Source organism: Panulirus ornatus, chromosome 9 (assembly GCF_036320965.1).
Source record: "Panulirus ornatus isolate Po-2019 chromosome 9, ASM3632096v1, whole genome shotgun sequence".
Lineage (NCBI taxonomy): Eukaryota > Metazoa > Arthropoda > Malacostraca > Decapoda > Palinuridae > Panulirus > Panulirus ornatus.
Window position 1 is genome coordinate 39,165,029 of NC_092232.1, and position 23,803 is coordinate 39,188,831.

A 23,803-nucleotide genomic window follows, 5' to 3' on the forward strand; every position below is an offset into this window, starting at 1 on the left:
TTCTGAAAACTTCTACAAATCTTCACCTTCGCCTCCACAAGATAATAAATGATCAGACATCGCTCCAGTTGCACCTCTCAGCCCATTAACGTCCAAAAGTCTCTCTTTCGTGCACCTATCAATTAACATGTAATCCAATAACGCTCTCTGGCCATCTCTCCTAATTACATATGTATACTTATGTATATCTCTTTTTTAAACCAGGTATTCCCAATCACCAGCCCTTTGTCAACACACAAATCTACAATCTCTTCACAATTTCATTTACAACACTGAACACCCCACGTACACCAATCATTCACTCACCTGCCACATTACTCATACATACACAGACATATACATATATACACATGTACATAATTCATACTTGCTGCCTTTATTCATTCTCGCCGCCACCCTGGCACACACGAAATGACACCCCCTACCCCCAAACACGCATGAGGGAGCACTAGGAAAAGACAACAAAGGCCACATTCATTCACACTCAGTCTCTAGCTGTCATGTATAATGCATCGAAACCACAGCTCCCCTTCCACATCCAGGCCCCACAAAACTTTCCATGGTTTACCCCAGCCGCTTCACATGCCCTGGTTCAATTAATTGACAGCACATCAACCCCGGTATACCACATTGTTCCAATTCAGTCTATTCTTTGCATGCCTTTAACCTTCCTGCATGTTCAGGCCCCGATCGCTCAAAGTCTTTTTCACTCCCTTCTTCCACCTCCAGTTTGGTCTCCCACTTCTCCTTGTTCCCTCCACCTTCGACACATATATCCTCTTTGTCAATCTTTCCTCACTCATTCTCTCCATGTGACCAATCCATTTCAAAACACCCTCTTCTGCTCTCTCAACCACACTCTTTTCCATTACCACAAATCTCTCTTACCCTTTCCTTACTTATTCAATCAAACCACCCCACACCACATATTGTCCTTAAACATCTCATTTCCAACACATCTACCCTCCTCCGCACAACCCCATCCATAGCCCGTACCTCGCAACCATATAACATTGTTTGAACGACTATTCCTTTAAAGACTCATTTTTCCTTTCCGAGATAACGTTCTTGCCTTCCACACATTTTTCAACGCTCCCAGAACTTTCACCCCCTTCCCCACCTGTGACTCACTTCCACTTCCATAGTTCTATCCGATGCCAAATCCACTCCCAGATATCTAAAACACTTCACTTCCTCTAGTTTTTCTCCATTCAAACTTATCTCCCAATTGACTGTAAAACATTTATCCATACCAAATGCTCCAGTTGTCATCTGGCAACCCCCCCCCTTCTTTTATGAACATATGTCATTTGCTTTCATCATACCAACACATCACCTCCACTTCAATATATCTGATCTTACCTTCCATTCTAGGATATTTTTCCATTCTTAAATTGCTTATAGCTGCTTTTATTTCATCCATGGATACAGTTTGTTAGACTGGAATTTACCTTCCCTTTCTTTTCATCTCCACGTATGAAACAACTACCTTATTCCCATCTTTTGAGGGCATCAGCTCTCTTAAGTACTCTATCTAGCATCAGCTCTCTTAAGTACTCCTACCAGTTTAACACCTCATCTAATTTAGTCACAAGGCATACTCATGCATTTCTTATTTTTCACTTCTAATTTTCCCCTACCTTCTTTTAGTACTTCCTTCCAATGCAAAGTCTTATTCTCGTCAGACTTTTCATTCTTAACTTTATTTTTTTCATCAATATCTTCATCAGCTTTTTTCTTTCCTTTCTCTTATCATTCCCCTTACCCTTTTATTATTCTCCTTATACTCCTGTTTCATAACATCTCTAATTTCCCTTGGCAAACTGTTCAGCACTGATTTCATGTATACGTTTGCCACTTGTTTCTGATTATCTTCTTTACGTCTCCCTCCTCCCTTTTTCACCTTCTCGCAAGACACATCCTCTGTTGTCTTCAGTGCACTCTCCCAAAAGAAGCACCTCTTCATCACCCTCATCCCTGTTTCCATTCTCAGCCATTTTCCTGCTCATTCAGTATCTCCACTACAACCCTTATCTCTTAATTTTTCTACTACCTTAGATTTATGCACTCACTTTTTCCTAATCCTCACCAATGCTATTACAATATAATGAAGGGAATTCTTAACACTTCCCTCAATACCTTTGCATCCAACTTCCTGATTCCTTCATCTATTACCACATCGTCTACAAATGTCTTTTGCTTATTCCTTCCTCCAATTCTTCTCCATACATATTTATGTATTAGCTCAGGTTCAAAATAGTTATCTGCTGAAAACAAATCTCTCTAGACACACAAGTCCATCCAAAACTTATCATTTGCATTCACCCCATGTACATGCCATTCACCAACATTACCCTCTATTTTCTCATTCATAACTTTTTGCATTTCTGTTCTCCAGTAAAAGTATTTGTCTTCCATGTCAAAATTCTTTAAACACACTCAACTGCTCCCTGAATTTTCTCTATTCAATCTACAGATTTCTGCCCTCCCCAGGGGAGTCTTGCAGTCTAACCAGACAACACCATTCCAAGCTCTCAGTACCAATAAAATGACTACACCATCTTTAACCTTCCCTTTGTAATCTTCTTCCAATCCAGACCAAACAACTTCCCTTCCAGTCCTTTGTACACCTTGTCCTCTTGTTCATTACCCTTCTACACTCCCTTTCCTAACAAAAGCACTTCTCCTACTCCAAGCACATCCAACCTTCCGTTCTTGAATCCCTTTTTTATCCTTATTGCCTTTCCCTCTTCTCTCATATCACTGACACTGAAGACTCAAAACCTAAATTTTTTGCCCCATTCCCACCTATGAGATTTTCCTTTCATAAAGTGTCTTCTGTCTCACACATGAGCATTTACTGGCTGGTGGTACACTAAACACATTGTATCCCAGGGGATCAAGAAACAGCTTTTCCAGCCAACATGGCACTCAAAAGTCTTATGACCCTTGGCCAAAAATGCATTTGTCCCTGACTATGAAAAACAAAACTCCTGGAAATTCCAGGTAGCACCAGCTACATTCATTCTTTCTTTAAAAGGGTGTACTCATGAGGTCAATACAAAAAGGTGGGGGTCTCACTTAGCTATGTTATGTGAAAGATAACCCATTCTACTGTGTTCTCTTTGCTCATGCTATTTAATGCATACACAGTTTTTCGAAAGCACCCTTGTTATCAAACTTTACTGGTCATGATGCTGCCACTGTGCAAAGCAAAACATGATATGTTTTCTTATTACCTTAAGAGGAAATGGGGATGATGTGTCAGATGGTCCATATGGATTAACAGGCAACTGTGAGGCTGGTCCTAGATTTGATAACTTTCCCATCCATGGAATGACATCCAAACCTAAAACACAAGATAACAAAGCATGTAACTTTAGAAAGGGCTGCCATTTTCTAAATCCCATTTCTACAGAATTCTTCCTTAAAAAGGTGCATATCTGTATGTATTTGATCAACCTCATGTAAATGGTAATAGGATTCATAACAAGAGATGAATGAGAATTTGGAAATTACATTAAACTGTCTATAAAAATGATCTTATGTTACTCTATATATGATCCTGTAGGCCATAAGTGTTCAACACAAAGTTTCTTGTAACTAATGGTAGCACTAGATGCAAGAAAGATATAAAAAACCTAATCATGTGGCAGATATACATGAATTTTGATTTTTTTTTTTTTTTTTTGCTTTGTCGCTGTCTCCCGCGTTTGCGAGGTAGCGCAAGGAAACAGACGAAAGAAATGGCCCAACCCACCCCATACACATGTATATACATACTCCACACACGCAAATATACATACCTACACAGCTTTCCATGGTTTACCCCAGACGCTTCACATGCCCTGATTCAATCCACTGACAGCACGTCAACCCCGGTATACAACATCGATCCAATTCACTCTATTCCTTGCCCTCCTTTCACCCTCCTGCATGTTCAGGCCCCGATCACACAAAATCTTTTTCACTCCATCTTTCCACCTCCAATTTGGTCTCCCACTTCTCCTCGTTCCCTCCACCTCCGACATATATCCTCTTGGTCAATCTTTCCTCACTCATTCTCTCCATGTGCCCAAACCATTTCAAAACACCCTCTTCTGCTCTCTCAACCACACTCTTTTTATTTCCACACATCTCTCTTACCCTTACGTTACTTACTCAATCAAACCACCTCACACCACACATTGTCCTCAAACATCTCATTTCCAGCACATCCATCCTCCTGCGCACAACTCTATCCATAGCCCATGCCTCGCAACCATACAACATTGTTGGAACCACTATTCCTTCAAACATACCCATTTTTGCTTTCCGAGATAATGTTCTCGACTTCCACACATTCTTCAAGACTCCCAGGATTTTCATCCCCTCCCCCACCCTATGATCCACTTCCGCTTCCATGGTTCCATCCGCTGCCAGATCCACTCCCAGATATCTGAAACACTTTACTTCCTCCACTTTTTCTCCATTCAAACTTACCTCCCAATTGACTTGACCATCAACCCTACTGTACCTAATAACCTTGCTCTTATTCACATTTACTATTAACTTTCTTCTTTCACACACTTTACCAAACTCAGTCACCAGCTTCTGCAGTTTCTCACATGAATCAGCCACCAGCACTGTATCATCAGCGAACAATAACTGACTCACTTCCCAGGCTCTCTCATCCACAACAGACTTCATACTTGCCCCTCTTTCCAAAACTCTTGCATTTACCTCCCTAACAACCCCATCCATAAACAAATTAAACAACAATGGAGACATCACACACCCCTGCCGCAAACCTACATTCACTGAGAACCAATTACTTTCCTCTCTTCCTACACGTACACATGCCTTACATCCTCGATAAAAACTTTTCACTGCTTCTAACAACTTGCCTCCCACACCATATATTCTTAATACCTTCCACAGAGCAACTCTATCAACTCTATCATATGCCTTCTCCAGATCCATAAATGCTACATACAAATCCATTTGCTTTTCTAAGTTTTTCTCACATACATTCTTCAAAGCAAACACCTGATCCACACATCCTCTACCACTTCTGATACCACACTGCTCTTCCCCAATCTGATGCTCTGTACATGCCTTCACCCTCTCAATCAATACCCTCCCATATAATTTACCAGGAATACTCAACAAACATATACCTCTGTAATTTGAGCACTCACTCTTATCCCCTTTGCCTTTGTACAATGGCACTATGCACGCATTCCGCCAATCCTCAGGCACCTCACCATGAGTCATACATACATTAAATAACCTTACCAACCAGTCAATAATACAGTCACCCCCTTTTTTAATAAATTCCATTGTAATACCATCCAAACCTGCTGCCTTGCCGGCTTTCATCTTCCGCAAGGCTTTTACTACCTCTTCTCTGTTTACCAAATTATTTTCCCTAACCCTCTCACTTTGCACACCACCTCGACCAAAACACCCTATATCTGCCACTCTATCATCAAACACATTCAACAAACCTTCAAAATACTCACTCCATCTCCTTCTCACATCACCACTACTTGTTATCACCTCCCCATTTGCGCCTTTCACTGAAGTTCCCATTTGCTCCCTTGTCTTACGCACTTTATTTACCTCCTTCCAGAACATCTTTTTATTCTCCCTAAAATCTAATGATACTCTCTCACCCCAACTCTCATTTGCCCTCTTTTTCACCTCTTGCACCTTTCTCTTGACCTCCTGTCTCTTTCTTTTATACATCTCCCACTCAATTGCATTTCTTCCCCGCAAAAATCGTCCAAATGCCTCTCTCTTCTCTTTCACTAATAATCTTACTTCTTCATCCCACCACTCACTACCCTTTCTAATCAACCCAAATCAATCAAATGGATGTACTAGTAAGTAGGTAGCAAGCCTAATTACTTGGGCCTGGCAAAGAAATAATCATCAGGGGTGATTTCTTCATGAAACTAAACATACAAATAAAAAAATGAAATCAATCTGTGAGGAACTACTGTGCCATTGTGCACAAAGATCACACATGATGTGACTGTTCATTCATGTGACGAATCTCTAAGGAGGTAAAACAACTTTTTCCAGGCTGAAGCCACAAGAACATTCATCCTACTGAGATTCGCAAATAATGGGAACACTGGAGGAGACAAAAAAATCCATTTCATAACTGTTTCCCATTTCCTGCCTCAATGAAGTAGAGCCTCATTTCCTCACATGTGCTCTATCTGTCATGCATAATGTACTATTACTATAAATCTCCAGGATAACTTTCAGAAAGGCATCCTGGTGTTACTAAAACATATACATACAAAGTATATCCTAGAGTGCTGTGGGATCCCTATTAGCAGAGGGTCTTGGGAGTGGAAAGTGACTTAATTTACAGAGTGTGGTTTCAGGATGCCGATGTGAATGAATAAGGCTATTCTTCACCTGTTCTTGGTGCTACCTTGCCATTGGAGGAAATAGAGAACAAGTTCGAAAAAGAGTGTGTGTTCAGAGTTATGAAGAATGAGTTGTGTGAGTTAAATGTTATCAAGTGTTATGTGAGACAAGGAGAGACTATACTCTCACAGGCATCAATGCTGATGTTGATCCTCCAGCCAAATACTATCCTTAATAGCCACTCCATTTCAGTCATTAATCCACTCCTCTTTCTAATCAATTAAGTGTTATAAGAAGCAGTTATAACACTTGACAATTCTTTGATGGTAAAATAATCTTTAATAACAGCCCTTACTGTTGTTGCTGGAGTGAATTATACCCTAGTACTGTCAGAAGGATAATCATATGCTCAAAACATTTAAGTATATGTCATATTCTTGAGAAGAGGCACTACTTTTTTGCATCATCAAAAGTAAATCATGAAGCACTGTCATATCTTTGATGGAAATGACAGAGCCTTAATTAAAAGGATGGTAGTGCTATTGAGGGACTATATAATTCTTTAACAAATTACCTGCAAAACAATATTACTCAATATGGCAGAATGCATGCATAGTGCCATTGTATAAAGGCAAAAGGGATAAAGGTGAGTGTTAAAATTATGGAGGTATAAGTTTGTTGAGTACTCCTGGGAAATCATATGGGAAAGTATTCATTGAGAGGGTAAAGGCATGTGCAGAGCATCAGAATGGGGAAGAGCAGTGTGATTTCAGAAGTGGTAGAGGATGTGTGGATCAGGTGTTTGCTTTGAAAAATGTATGTAAGAAATACTTAGAAAAACAGATGGATCTGTACGTAGCATTTATGGATCTGGAGAAGGCATATGATAGAGTTGATAAAGATACTTTGTGGAAGATATAAAGAGTATATGGTATGGGAGGCACGTTACTAGAAGCAGTGAAAAGTTTTAATTGAGGACGTAAGGCATGTGTACAAGTAGGAAGAGAGGAAAGAGATTGTTTCCCAGTTTCTCACCCGAATCAGGTACCAGCACTGTATCATCAGCGAACAACAACTGACTCACTTCCCAAGCCCTCTCATCCACAACAGACTGCATACTTACCCCTCTCTCCAAAACTCTTGCATTCACCTCCCTAACAACCCCATTAATAAACAAATTAAACAGCCACAGAGACACCACACACCCCTGCCGCAAACCGACATTCACCGAGAACCTATCATTTTCCTCTCTTCCTACTCGTACACATGCTTTACATCCTTGATAAAAACTTTTCACTGCTTCTGTCAACTTATCTCCCACACCATATACTCTTAATACCTTCCACAAAGCATCTCTGTCCACTCTATCATATACTTTCTCCAGATCCATAAATGCTACATACAAATCCATCTGCTTTTCTAAGTATTTCTCACATACATTTTTCAAAGCAAACACCTGATCCACACATCCTCTACCACTTCTGAAACCACACTGCTCTTCCCTAATCTGATGCTTTGTACATGCCTTTATCCTCTCGATCAATGCCATTCCATATAATTTCCCAGGAATACTCAACAAACGTATACCTCTGTAATTTGAACATTTACCCTTATCCCTTTGCCTTTATACAAAATGGCACTATGCATGCATTCCGCCAATCCTCAGGCACCTCACCATGAACCATACATACAATGAATATCCTTACCAACCAGTCAACAACACAGTCACCCCCTTTTCTAATAAATTCAACTGCAATACCATCCAAACCTACCACCTTGCCAGCTTTCACCTTACGCAAAGCTTTCACTGCCTCTTCTCTATTTACCAAACTATTCTCCTTCTCAATTCACCACTAATTGTTATTACCTCCCCAATAGCCCCCTTCACTGATGTTCCCTTTTGTTCTCTTGTCTTATGCACTTTAATTACCTCCTTCCAAAACATCTTTTTATCCTCCCCAAAATTTAATGATACTTCCTCACCCCAACTCTCATTTGCCCTCTTTTTCACCCTCTTGCACCTTTCTCTTGACCTGCTACCTCTTTCTTTTATAAATCTCTCACTCCTTCACACTATTTCCCAGCAAAAATCATCCAAACGCCTCTCTCTACTCTTTTACTAACAATCTTACTTCTTCATCCCACCACTTACTACCCTTTCTAATCTGCTCACCTCCCATTTCTCATGCCACAAGCATCTTTTGCACAAGCCATCACTGCTTCCCTAAATACATCCCATTCCTCCCCCACTCCCCTTTTGTTATTTGCTCTCACTTTTTTCCATTCTGCACTCAATCTCTTCTGGTACTTCCCCACACAAGTCTCCTTTCCAAGCTCACTTACTCTCACCACTCTCTTAACCCCAACATTCTCTTCTTTTCTGAAAACCTCTACAAATCTTCACCTTCGCCTCCACTAGATAATGGCCAGACATCCCTCCAGTTGCCCCTCTCAGCACATTAACATCCAAAAGTCTCTTTCACGCACCTATCAATTAACATGTAATCCAATGATGCTCTCTGACCATCTCTCCTACTTACATACGTATACTTAAGTATATCTCTCTTTTTAAACCAGGTATTCCCAATCATCAGTCCTTTTTCAGCACACAAATCTACAAGCTCTTCACCATTTCAATTTACAATACTGAACATCCCATGTACACCAATTATACCCTCAACTGCCACATTACTTACCTCTGCATTAAAATCACCAATCCCTATAACCCAGTCTTGTGCATCAAAGCTGCTAACATGCTCACTCAGCTGCTTGAAAAACACATGCCTCTCATGATCTTTCTTCTCATGATCAGGTGCATAGGCACCAATAATCACCCATCTCTCTCCATCCACTTTCAGTTTTACCCATATCAATCTATTGTTTACTTTCTTACACTCTATCACACACTCCCACAACTCCTGCTTCAGAAGTAGTGTTACTCCTTTCTTTGCTTTTGTCCTCTCACCAACCCCTGACTTTACTCCAAAGACATTCCCAAACCACTCTTCACCTTTACCCTTGAGCTTCATTTCACTCAGAGCCAAAACATCTAGGTTCCTTTCCTCAAATGTACTACCTATCTCTCCTTTTTTCTCATCTTGGTTACATCCACACACATTTAGACACCCCAATCTCAGTCTTTGAGGGGGATAAGCACTCTCCAAATGACTCCTTCTTCTGCTTCCCCTTTTAGAAACTTAAAATACAAGGAGGAGAGTGTTTCTAGCCCCCTGTTCCCATCACCTTCAGTCACCTTCTACGACATGCAGGGAATGCTTGGGAAGTATTCTTTCTTCTCTATCCCCACGGAGAGAAGTATGTCATGTAAAAGATGTGGGCACCAATTATGATTAACTGAATGGATAAAGCACTTAATCGTGGAATTAAGCATTGAGATGACTTTAGAGAAGTGACAAAAGAAGAACAAATTACTAAAAGGTGGGATCAAATTCACAGGCTAGACCTTAGACATGTGAAAGGGGAGAGCACTAAGAAGGGCTTGAAATGCTGAGATTGAATGTCTTAAAGTCATCAAATTGAATTGCATATCAGATGCTGATTCAAAACTTAACAAAGGAAACAATATATCAAATTCTAACATTATTTTTATTTTTTTATTATACTTTGTCGCTGTCTCCCGCGTTTGCGAGGTAGCGCAAGGAAACAGACGAAAGAAATGGCCCAACCCACCCCCCCCATACACATGTATATACATACGTCCACACACGCAAATATACATACCTACACAGCTTTCCATGGTTTACCCCAGACGCTTCACATGCCTTGATTCAATCCACTGACAGCACGTCAACCCCGGTATACCACATCGCTCCAATTCACTCTATTCCTTGCCCTCCTTTCACCCTCCTGCATGCTCAGGCCCCGATCACACAAAATCTTTTTCACTCCATCATTCCACCTCCAATTTGGTCTCCCTCTTCTCCTTGTTCCCTCCACCTCCGACACATATATCCTCTTGGTCAATCTTTCCTCACTCATCCTCTCCATGTGCCCAAACCACTTCAAAACACCCTCTTCTGCTCTCTCAACCACGCTCTTTTTATTTCCACACATCTCTCTTACCCTTACGTTACTCACTCGATCAAACCACCTCACACCACACATTGTCCTCAAACATCTCATTTCCAGCACATCCATCCTCCTGCGCACAACTCTATCCATAGCCCACGCCTCGCAACCATACAACATTGTTGGAACCACTATTCCTTCAAACATACCCATTTTTGCTTTCCGAGATAATGTTCTCGACTTCCACACATTCTTCAAGGCCCCCAGGATTTTCGCCCCCTCCCCCACCCTATGATCCACTTCCGCTTCCATGGTTCCATCCGCTGACAGATCCACTCCCAGATATCTAAAACACTTCACTTCCTCCAGTTTTTCTCCATTCAAACTCACCTCCCAATTGACTTGACCCTCAACCCTACTGTACCTAATAACCTTGCTCTTATTCACATTTACTCTTAACTTTCTTCTTCCACACACTTTTCCAAACTCAGTCACCAGCTTCTGCAGTTTCTCACATGAATCAGCCACCAGCGCTGTATCATCAGCGAACAACAACTGATTCACTTCCCAAGCTCTCTCATCCCCAACAGACTTCATACTTGCCCCTCTTTCCAAAACTCTTGCATTTACCTCCCTAACAACCCCATCCATAAACAAATTAAACAACCATGGAGACATCACACACCCCTGCCGCAAACCTACATTTACTGAGAACCAATCACTTTCCTCTCTTCCTACACGTACACATGCCCTACATCCTCGATAAAAACTTTTCACTGCTTCTAACAACTTTCCTCCCACACCATATATTCTTAATACCTTCCACAGAGCATCTCTATCAACTCTATCATATGCCTTCTCCAGATCCATAAATGCTACATACAAATCCTAAGTATATAAATTCTAAGTATTTCTCACATACATTCTTCAAAGCAAACACCTGATCCACACATCCTCTACCACTTCTGAAACCACACTGCTCTTCCCCAATCTGATGCTCTGTACATGCCTTCACCCTCTCAATCAATACCCTCCCATATAATTTACCAGGAATACTCAACAAACTTATACCTCTGTAATTTGAGCACTCACTCTTATCCCCTTTGCCTTTGTACAATGGCACTATGCACGCATTCCGCCAATCCTCAGGCACCTCACCATGAGTCATACATACATTAAATAACCTTACAAACCAGTCAACAATACAGTCACCCCCTTTTTTAATAAATTCCACTGCAATACCATCCAAACCTGCTGCCTTGCCGGCTTTCATCTTCCGCAAAGCTTTCACTACCTCTTCTCTGTTTACCAAATCATTTTCCCTAACCCTCTCACTTTGCACACCACCTCGACCAAAACACCCTATATCTGCCACTCTATCATCAAACACATTCAACAAACCTTCAAAATACTCACTCCATCTCCTTCTCACATCACCACTACTTGTTATCACCTCCCCACTTGCGCCCTTCACTGAAGTTCCCATTTGCTCCCTTGTCTTATGCACTTTATTTACCTCCTTCCAGAACATCTTTTTATTCTCCCTAAAATTTAATGATACTCTCTCACCCCAACTCTCATTTGCCCTTTTTTTCACCTCTTGCACCTTTCTCTTGACCTCCTGTCTCTTTCTTTTATACATCTCCCACTCAATTTCATTTTTTCCCTGCAAAAATCGTCCAAATGCCTCTCTCTCTCTTCTCTTTCACTAATACTCTTACTTCTTCATCCCACCACTCACTACCCTTTCTAATCAACCCACCTCCCACTCTTCTCATGCCACAAGCATCTTTTGCGCAATCCATCACTGATTCCCTAAATACATCCCATTCCTCCCCCACTCCCCTTACTTCCATTGTTCTCACCTTTTTCCATTCTGTACTCAGTCTCTCCTGGTACTTCCTCACACAGGTCTCCTTCTCAAGCTCACTTACTCTCACCACCCTCTTCACCCCAACATTCACTCTTCTTTTCTGAAAACCCATACAAATCTTCACCTTAGCCTCCACAAGATAATGATCAGACATCCCTCCAGTTGCACCTCTCAGCACATTAACATCCAAAAGTCTCTCTTTCGCACGCCTGTCAATTAACACGTAATCCAATAACGCTCTCTGGCCATCTCTCCTACTTACATAAGTATACTTATGTATATCTCGCTTTTTAAACCAAGTATTCCCAATCATCAGTCCTTTTTCAGCACATAAATCTACAAGCTCTTCACCATTTCCATTTACAACACTGAACACCCCATGTATACCAATTATTCCCTCAACTGCCACATTACTCACCTTTGCATTCAAATCACCCATCACTATGACCCGGTCTCGTGCATCAAAACCACAAACACACTCAATTCAGCTGCTCCCAAAACACTTGCCTCTCTTGATCTTTCTTCTCATGCCCAGGTGCATATGCACCAATAATCACCCACCTCTCTCCATCAACTTTCAGTTTTACCCATATCAATCGAGAATTTACTTTCTTACACTCTATCACATACTCCCACAACTCCTGTTTCAGGAGTATTGCTACTCCTTCCCTTGCTCTTGTCCTCTCACTAACCCCTGACTTTACTCCCCAGACATTCCCAAACCACTCTTCCCCTTTGCCCTTGAGCTTCGTTTCACTCAGAGCCAAAACATCCAGGTTCCTTTCCTCAAACATACTACCTATCTCTCCCTTTTTCACATCTTGGTTACATCCACACACATTTAGGCACCCCACTCTGAGCCTTCGAGGAGGATGAGCACTCCCCGTGTGACTCCTTCTTCTGTTTCCCATTTTAGAAAGTTAATACAAGGAGGGGAGGATTTCTGGCCCCCCGCTCCCGTCCCCTCTAGTCGCTTTCTACGACACGCGAGGAATACGTGGGAAGTATTCTTTCACCCCTATCCCCAGGGATAATATACATATATATATACATATACACATACACTCACATACACATACATACGTACATATACACACACACACACACATTCAAACATACTAACATAGATACATATTGAAGAACAAGGGCAACATCAGAAACCATCTCTAGAGGAGAGAAACTAATGAAGAAAATGTTTCCAACTGCCTATCCTATTATCAGAAACCATCTCTAGAGGAGAGAAACTAATGAAGAAAATGTTTCCAACTGCCTATCTTATTACTGTTATCTACAATCAAGTTTCCATGGTAAACTAAAAGTAGCTGGTCAATGGTAACTGTCAGTCATTAAATATGAAGCTTGGTGATAGTAAGATAAATCTGGAAAAACTAAATTCTAAATAGAAATAGAGACATAATAAGCAATACAAGTAGAACAAGTTAAATAAGTTCAAGTTAATGAAGAATCTCAACAAACCTGGTACAAAAAGAGATAGCATAAGGTTTGACTTTTTCTTGTTGTCTGCCCATGAGTAGAGGATACCATGCCAGTTCTCCCCAACCTGACACAAGGCCACCATATTTTCACGCTGTTGAAGAAATAAGGTTGACTTTACAAATAAGCATGGTTAAACACATCATAAAATAAGAATTAAAGACTTCCCTTACAAAAATATGGAATAAAATATATTACAGTAGTGAAGAACTAAAGCACATTCCAGTAAGTGTTTGTTAGGCTCAATTGGCAACATGACAAACAATCCCAGCTTTAATATGCTAGTAAGTTATAACATGGACAGATAAGCATATGACTGAATTGAGTATGATGTTACCAGAGGATGATGAATACTTGTATACCATATTTGGTGATAAAAGGTTTGACCAGTTTTGAGACAAACATGATTACATACATTAAACATGGCCTAACCAGGCAGATTATGTCCTGAAAAAGGAGAGATATCATAAAACACTTACTCTATAACTTTAAACAAACTCTTTTCAAAAAATTGCTTAAAGGAAAGAAATTAGCTCAGGATATCTTTCAAGGCTTTTTTCTTTTCAAAAGTGACTACATGGAGACACAATGAGCTCGTACTGCAGTGGCTGTTATATTCCCTGCGGACACAATGAGCTGTTATATTCCCCTTCCTGGTCCGGGTTGCTGCCTTTCCATTCTATCTACCTTTTTATCACTGACCCCATTCCCTCCAGGAACTCCCATCAAGGAGGTTGTGGCAGCAAAAGTCTCAATTTATCCTTACATACCTCCCTCACATACCCCATTGCACACATTCATCTACCACTTTCAAACCCTCCTCTACTCTTCCAATTAATTTCCCCATGTCACAAGTGGTCTTTCTCTTGCAACAATCCCTTTGATCACACTACCATACACTCTCCTTGTAAACTTCCTGTCTTGCATTCTTTCCACATGCCCAAACCACCTCAAAGTAATAAATTTCACCCACTCTACCACTCCACAATTCATCCCCTATGCATTCCCTACCATATCACATGCTCCTCTCAAATAGTTCATAACCACACCCTGAATTCTTGACCAATGTGGCTCAATCCATATCCATGCTGTGGCTGCATAGTGACTCACCTCTGCTTCCATCCGCTGCTAAGTCCACTTCCAGGTAGCTAAAACACTTCACTTCCTCCAGTTTTTCTCCATTCAAAGTTACCTCCTAGTTAACTTGTCCATCAACCCTACTGAACCTAATAACCTTGCTTTTATTCACATTTACTCCCAACTTTCTTCTTTCATACTCTTTACCAAACTCAGTCACCAACTTCTACAGTTTCTCACCCGAATCAGCCACCAGCACTGTATCATCAGCGAACAACTGAACTCGCTTCCCAAGCCCTCTCATCCATGTGCAATACACCAAAATTACAGCCCCCTATATACAATCAGGCCCCAGATGCCTTTCCAAGATTTCCATAGCAGCTTCATATGCCCTGGTTCAGGCTACTAACAGCATGTTTCCCCCTGTATACCAAACTCCTCCAATCCACTCTATCACATGCATGTCTTTCATCCTACTGCATGTTCAGGACCCAGCCACCCAAAATATTTTTCACACCATCCTTCCAAATCCAATTTGGCCTCTCCCTTCTTTTCATCCCCATTTCTGACATACAGATCTTCTTTGACAACCTCTCTTCACTCATTCTCTCCATATGTCCAAGACATTTCAGCACACCCTCTTCACCTCTTTCAACTGCACTCTACTTATTACTGCACCTCTATCTTACCCTTTATCAATTACTCAAATAAACCACTTTAAACACATGCTGTCCTCAAAAATTTCGTTTTAAACACATCTATCCTCCTCCAACATCCTCACATATAGCCCATGACTCACATCCATACAGCATCAGTAGGACTACTTAACCTTCAAACATACCCATTTTCATCCTGCTAGATAATGATCTCTCTTCCCACACATTTCTCTTAGCTCCCAGAACCTCAGCCCCCCTCATCTACCCTTTAACTCTCACTTCCATGGTTCCATATGCTGCTATGTCCATTCCCAGGTATCTAACTCTTCACTTTCTCAAAAATTCTTCCATTAAAACTTATATCCCAACTACCCTATCCCTATATCCTGCTAATCATAATAACCCTGCTTTTATTCGCACTTACTCTCACTTCCTCCTCTCATACACTTTCCCAAATGCAGGCACTAACCTCTGAAGTTTCTCACTTAAATCTCTCTCATCAAATATGAATGACTCACTTCCTAGGTCTCCTTACTACCTATAGACTGCATACTCTCCCCTCTCTCTTGCATTTACCTCCTTCACCAAGCCATCCACAAACATATTATAAACAGCCATGGTGACATCACAACCCCTGCCACAGATCAAGAGTCACCTGGAGTCACTCACTCTCCTTTCTGCTTACAAGCGTATGCACCTTATACTCTTGATTAAATTTTCTTGCTGCTTCTGGAAGCTTTCCTCCTACACCACATATTTGTAAGACCTTCCACAAGACATCTCTATCAACTCTACAGTGTGCTTTGTTAAGATCCATAAGTGCCACAGGTGAATCCTTATGTTCCCTTAAGTATTTCTCACACTCATTCTTTAAACCAAACACCTGATCCACACATCCTCTACCACTCCTGAAATCACAATGATCTTCTCCAATCTGATGTGCTGTACATACCTTCATCCTCTTAATCACCACTCCCCCCATACAACTTACCAAGTACATTAAATAAACTTACATCTCTGTCGTCCAAACATTCACCTTATCTCCCTTGCCTTTATGCAGTGGCACTAATACATGCATTCTGCAAATCCTCAGGCACCTCACTATGATCCACACATACACTGTAAATCCTAAATGACCAATCCACAACACAGTCACCAATTTTACTTTGGAAATTCAACTGCAATACCATCCACTCCAGCCACCTTGCCATATTTCATCTTAAGCAAGGTTTCACTACCTCTCTTCTCTTCATCAAACTAGGCTTTCACTATCTCTTCTCTCTCTCCATCAAATGGCTTTCATGCCTAAGCAAACTTATGCATCTGTAGTCCAAACATTCAGCTTTGTACCCCCTTGCCTTTGTACAGTGGTACAATAAATGCATTGTTAACTGAAAATCCTAACTAACCAATCAACAACACAGTCACCCTCTTCCTCAAGAAATTCAACCACAATTCTAGCCTTTCCAGCTGCCTTGCCACATTTCATCTTCCACAAAACTTTCACCACCTTTTTTTTCTTTTGTATCTATCTATCCATATATATCTCTGATGCCCCTTCCCTTCAGGAACTCCCTCAATGGGGTGGCCATGGCAAAAGAGTCTCCACAGCAGGTAAACTCCAGTGCTGCTTCTTAGCCTTTAGTGCCTTACCCTAATAGGCCAGTGGCAGAGGGCAACTCTACAGCAGTGTTTTCAGAGGCTCTAACCTAATGTTCCTACTGACTACTTTTCTCTTCATGAAACCACTTCCTATGGCTTTCTCGCTCTGCATACCTCCCCAACCCAACCACCCTAAATCTGTCACTCTATCATCAAACACATTCAACAGTCCTTCAAAATACTCACTCCATTTCCCCCTTATCTCATCACTATCTTTCACTCCTTCCCCATTTGTTCCCTTACCAAATATTTCCATCTGTCGTCTTGTTTTTCTCACATTATCTTATTCTCCCTGAAGTTTAATGATACAAGATCTCCTAAACTTTCAGTTGCCCTCTCTTTCAACCCATGTATTCTCTTCTTGACCTTCTGCTGCTTTCTCTTGTACATCTCCCAATAATTTGCACTTCTAACCTGTAAGTACCACATGTATATCTCTTTTTTCTTTCATTGGCAACTTTACTCTTTAATGACACAAGATCTCCCCAACTCTCAGTTGCCTTCTTTTTCAATCCATGCATTTTCCTCTTGACCTCCTGCTGCTTTCTCCGGTACTTCTCCAAATCATCTACACTCCTACCCTGTAAGTATCACCCATATTTCTCTTTTTTCTTTCACTGGCAACTATACTCTGTCATCCCATGAGTCACAACTCTCTGTTGCCTGCCTTTTCCAAGTTTGCACATGCCACACACTTCTCTAGCACACTAAAGCACTGCTTCCCTATATACCTCCCATTCCTCACTCATTCCCCTTGTTTCATTTATTCTCACCCTTTGCCACTGTACACTCACACTCTCCTAGTATTTCTTTGCTCAAGATTGTTTTCCAAGCTCGCTTACTTTCACCACTCTTTTCTCACCCACATCATTGCCTCTTTCCAAAAACCTCTGCAAATCTTCATCCTTGCCTCCTCCAAGTAATGATCAGACATCCCATCTGCTGCTCCTCTCAGCACAATCACTTCCAAGTCTCTCTTGTCCTCCTATCATTCAGCATGTAATCTAATATTGGGTGAACAGAATGGCAAAAATAATAAAAAGAGCATAGTCCAAGATTAACATGTGCTCCTATAAAAAGAGAAAGGAGCAATCATGTATTTCTCCTCTTCAACAAATGATTCTGTACAAATATGCATAATTCAAATCTATGTGATCATGACTGGGATGGTGGGCTATTGAGGGGATTAAATCAAACTATGATGTACTGGTGACATAACATGTAAATGGCTTAGTTCAACAGTTGCTGTGGAGATGATATAGCTACTACTGATATTGGATGAAAATCTATATCAATCATATCTGATATTATCTGTGAATTTATATCCAACATGATCCTACCAGGTGTATAAATATATCATGTCTGTAAAGATATCAAAAGTTCACCATCCCTCGGTTCCCATCTGGACTCAGATATAATACAAAGCACGGAGCAGTCATGCTTGGTGCAACTGCGATAAGATTTCTAAACGAATTAGCAGAGCATTATGATAAAAAACTTACTTTAAGTCCACCATGAAGTAGCACACAAAATGATGGAATCTTGCCTTCATCATTACCACCACCTTCATCATCACTTCCTGGGTCAGCCTTTGGCAACATCACCATATCACCTATACAAAGGAAAGAATAAATCTCAATTCTGGAATAACATAAGTGCAAGCAGAGAAAGTTAATGTCTCCTGTCCCTTTTGAATTATCATTCTAAAAGTAGAAACAGGTGCAAAGTGAGGATTTTTTCCTCAAACAATCAGTTCCTAGTACTAACTTGCAAAGGTGGGGCAAAGGAAAGCTGATGTATTATCTTACCTTACTTCCTGCCCCAGGAGTCCTTTCTATCCTCAGGAGGCTCCTGCAACACTCAGGAAGCTGGTTACATCCATCAGTTAGTATCATAGGTAATTAAGTGTTTTAATGTGTGTGAACATCTATGTGTAAAGAATGCAGGGCAAATGAGTAGTATGTGCTTGATGTCCTCTTTATGGTTGCTGCATCATGGGCATGAAGGGTCTTAGGACCTGCTGAAATGGTGTTTGTGGTGTTGTGTAATGATGGGTGATGTCCAAAGTGTAAGTGAGAGAGTGTGACACATGTCTCTGCAGACTGAGGTTTCTGGAGGGTGCATGTCTGGCAGGTTGGAGTTTTAGAAATGGGTTGGAAGGTAAGATGTTTAGTGCTTGTCAGGATATTTCAGAGTGTATGTATTTCATCAACGTTATAGTTGTTGGGATCTGTGAGCAGAGGTTACTGAAGTGTAATGCATGATTAATCTTTCTATTTCTACGTAGAGGTTTGTGATATTCATTGAGTGGTTTGGAAAAGAGTGGTCTGGTACTTTTGCAGAGAAATGAGAGCCAATCTTGCTGAGATGGAACTGTACTGGGAGGATCATTGTGTCATTGTGAAAATATTATGTGTTTGTGATTGCTTGGTAGCCAATGAATGTTCTGAGTGCACAATTTGAGTGGCTTGCAGCTTTATTATATTTGCGATTGAGAGGGCCGGAGACAAGAAAGTGAGGCATAGTTTAAAGTGAAGCATGTGATTTGTTTGTAGAGGATGCTGAGGGATTCTTTTTCTTGTCCAAATCTGGCATCAATTAGTCTTATGAGAGCATTCAGTTCATGTGTTTTCAATGTGCTGATGTTATTGGTGTAGGGAGTGAATGTCATGTGTGTGTTGTATATGTTGCCTAGAATAGCTGGAGTTGTGCTTGGAGGGAAAGACTGTCCATTCAAGGTGACTGGAGGGTTTGAGTTGGATTCAACCTTATCTGGGATTTAAAGACTGATTGAAGACTTCAGTGGAGATGCAGACATTCTATTCTGTTGTAAAGTTATGCTACATGTTGATGTTGCTATTGTGGTGTCAAGGTGTTGTGATGACACTGTGAGATCATCCACATACAAAAGGACCTTTGTATTGAGGTTTGCCTGAAATAATGGGAGGTCATGCAGGATGAGATTGAAGAAAGCTCCAATGCATAGTCTAAGTGATTTATAGGTAAAGCCATTGTGAGTGACTGGCATGGTAGCCAGCTTTAAATGTGCAGAGCTCTTTTTGGATTGATGATGGTGGTGTGATGTAATTATTGATTGAGGATGTGTCGGGGGACAGCATCAAATACCACGTTGATGTCTATTGCTATTAATACTGTGCTGGATGGGATTTGTAGTTGGTCGAATCTATCAAGGATATGTTGTGTGAGCTTAGTGAGAAGCATGGTAGTTAAGTGTTTGGATTTATGCTGTGGGTGAGACTAGGATGTTGTACTTGATTCTACTACAGATCATATTTCACACAGGCTCTGGGTGAGACTAGGATGCTTTACTTGAATCTGTTGCAGATCATTTTTCACAGTTTGGATAGTGAGGATGGAAGTAAAATAGGGCTGTAGCAGAAGTCAGGCACTTTGGAGTGTTTTAAGATTGGTATTATGTTGGCAAGTTTCCAGATGCTGGAGATTTTCTTGTGTAGCCAGGAATAGTTGATACCTGTAGGTGCTTGGAAAGCAGTGGGCCAGAGTATTTTATTTGAGAGTTCAACATATGTATTTCTTTTTCTATTTTGCCATACTAGTGTGCCATTTCCCAAATTAGTAAGGTAGGCCAGGAACAGAAGAAAGGCCTCATTTATTGACATCAACTCTCAAACTATAATGTGTAATGCACCAAAAGCACTGCTCCCTATTCATACCCAGGCCCCACAGACCTTTCAAGGTTTCCCCAGCTGTTTTACATGCATGTCGACTCCTGTATACCACATCATTCCAATTCACTCTATCCTATGCACATCCTTCATCCTCTTGTATATTCAGGCCACAATCACTCAAAATCTTTTTTGCTCCAGCTTTCCATTTCCAGTTCAGTCTTCCCTTTCTCCTTGTACTCTCCACTTCTGACACATGTATACTTTCTGTCAGCCTCTCCACACTCACTGTTTCCATATGTCCAAACTATTTCAACACATACTCTTCAAATCTCTCAACCACACTCTTTTTATCGCCACATCTCTCTCCTGCCCTTTTATCTCTTACTCAATCAAATCACCTAATACCACGTACTCTCCTCTAACATTTCATTTCCAACGCATTTATCCTTCTTCACACATCCTTCTTTACAGCCCATACCTAGTATCCATATCACATCACTGAGATTACTATATCTTCAAACATACTTATTTCTACCTCCTCAGATAACAACCTCTCTTTCCACACAGTCTTTGGTGCTCCCAGAACCTTCACCTCTTGACCAACCACTTCTGCTTCCATGGTTCCATTTGCTGCCATGTCCACTCCCAAGTACCCAAAATGCTTTACTTGCTCTAAATTTTTTCTTCTGGAACTTATAATGCAACTATACTGCCCCTCTATCTTCCTGAACATTATAACCTTGCTTTTTTTTTCCTATTTACTCTCAACTTCCTCATTTCACATAATTTCTTCCAAATTCAGACACCAAGCTCTGCAATTTTTTCACACTAATCTGCCACCAGGGGTGTCACCAGCAAATAACTGACTCACTTCCCAAGTCCCCTCCATCCCCCACAGACTGCATTTATCTCCCTCACCACTTCATTCATAAACAAAGTAAACAGCCATGATGACAGCTCGCACCCCTGCTGCAGACCAACCTTCGCCTAGACCTACTCACTCTCTTCCTACTTGTACACATTAGTAAACATGCCTTACAATCTTGATAAAAACATTCCACTGTTTCTAGCAGCTTTCCTACCACATCATATATTTGTATGACCTTCCATAAAGCATCTCTATCAACCATATCACTTGCATTATCCAGATCCATAAATGAAACACAAAAATCCTTCTACTTCGCTGAGTATTTCTCACATATTCTTTAACGCAAACATCTGATCCACACATCCACTACCTCTTCTGAAACCACACTGATTCTCCCCCATGTGATGCTCTGCATATGCCTTCACCCTCTCAATCACCACTCTCCCAAACAACTTACCAGGTACACTCAACAAACTTATACCTCTGCAGTAAAATCATTCACCTTTGTCCCCTTTGCCTTTACTGAATAGCAATATACATGCATTCTGCCAATCCTCAAGCACCTCACCATGATCCACACATACAATGAATATCATAACTAATCAATCAGCAACACAGTGTCCCCTCCTCCCCCACATCATAAGAAATTCAACTGCAACAACATCCACTTCAGCCACCTTCCATAAATTCATCTTACATATGGTTTTGACCACCTCTTCTCGATTCACCAAACCACTTTCCATGGCTCTCTCACTTCATATACCTCTCTGATCCAAAAACACACTAAATCTGCTACTCTATCATCAAACACATTCAACAATCCTTCAAAAAATCGCTCTATCTCCTCCTCACCTCATCACTACCTGTGACCACTTCCCCATTTGTCCCTGTTCCCACTTCCTTCCCCATATGATGTTTCCGTATGTTCTCTTGTTTTTCTCACACTATTAATCTCCTTCCAAAACATCTAATTCACCCTGAAGTTTACTAATAATCAATTATCCCAACTTTCATTCGCCCTCATTTTCAACCCCTGCATCTTCCTCTTGAGCTCCTGCTGCTTTCTCTTATACACCTCCAAACCATTTGCACTCCTGCCTCATACATACGACCCATAACCTCTATTGTCTCATTCATTAGCAACTTTACTTTGTCATCTAACACTCACTACCATTTTTCACCTGCTAATCTCCCACCTTATGCATGTCACACTCCTCTCACACATGCCAATACTGCTTCCCTAAATACCTCCTATTCCTCACCCACATCCCATGCTTTGTTTATTCACCTTTTTCCTTTCTACACTCTATTTCTCCAAGTCTATTCCTCACCCACATCCCATGCTTTGTTTACTCACCTTTTTCCTTTCTACACTCTATTTCTCCAAGTATTTCTTCACAGAATTCTCATTACCAAGCTCATCTACTTTCATCACTCTCTTCTCACCCATATCAGTTCCTCTTTTCCCAAAACCTAAACAGGTTATGATCAGACAACCCACCAACTGCCCCTCTCAGCTCATTCATATCCAAGAGTCCCTCTTTTGCACACCTATCAATTTAGTATGTAATCCATTAATGCCTGCTGACTATCTTTCTTATCCACATTTGTATAACTGTGCATGTCCTTTTCTATCTACCTATATCTCTGATGCCTGTTCCCACCAGGAACTACCTCAAAAGGGTGGCCATGACAATAATCTTCATAACTAGTGAACTCCAGTGCCACTTCTTAGCTTTTAGTGCTTCACCCTTAACAGTCCACCAGTAGATGGCAACTCTAGAGCAGTTTTTTTAAGGCTCCAGTTACAGAAAGAAGTCTACATCAAGGCTGGGCGTTAATCAAAATATATAGAGAATAATGAAACAGGAAAAGAAAAGACCAGGGAAAGCATTTATGAATTTTGGATTAAGTGAAAGACCTGTCTTTTGAAAGGTGCCACATCACAGTTACTGGGAAAGACATGAAAAGGTACAGAGTTCCAAAGCTTCAATGGTCTAGCTTGTGGTTGGAGCACAAAAGCAGTCAGCTCTCAGAAGCAAAAACCAAAGTAATGATTATATTAGGGGGAAAAAAAACCAACATCGCAGCATATGGCTGTTTGGAAGTTAGCCTGGGACAGTTTGTA

General features: G+C 40.9%; 1 protein-coding gene across 4 annotated transcripts in view; it reads right to left on the reverse strand.

Annotated features, from left to right (window-relative positions):
• The window catches only part of IntS14 (integrator complex subunit 14), a 206,815-nt gene that overhangs the window by 70,018 nt on the left and 112,994 nt on the right, over nucleotides 1-23,803 (reverse strand). For all 4 annotated transcript variants that reach the window (XM_071665059.1, XM_071665061.1, XM_071665060.1 and 1 more), the window contains exons 8-10: nucleotides 18,660-18,769; nucleotides 13,745-13,856; nucleotides 3,240-3,349 (exon numbers count right to left, since the gene is read on the reverse strand). In XM_071665059.1, coding sequence (XP_071521160.1) covers nucleotides 3,240-3,349; nucleotides 13,745-13,856; nucleotides 18,660-18,769 — 332 coding nt within the window. The remainder of the gene's footprint in view (nucleotides 1-3,239; nucleotides 3,350-13,744; nucleotides 13,857-18,659; nucleotides 18,770-23,803) is intronic.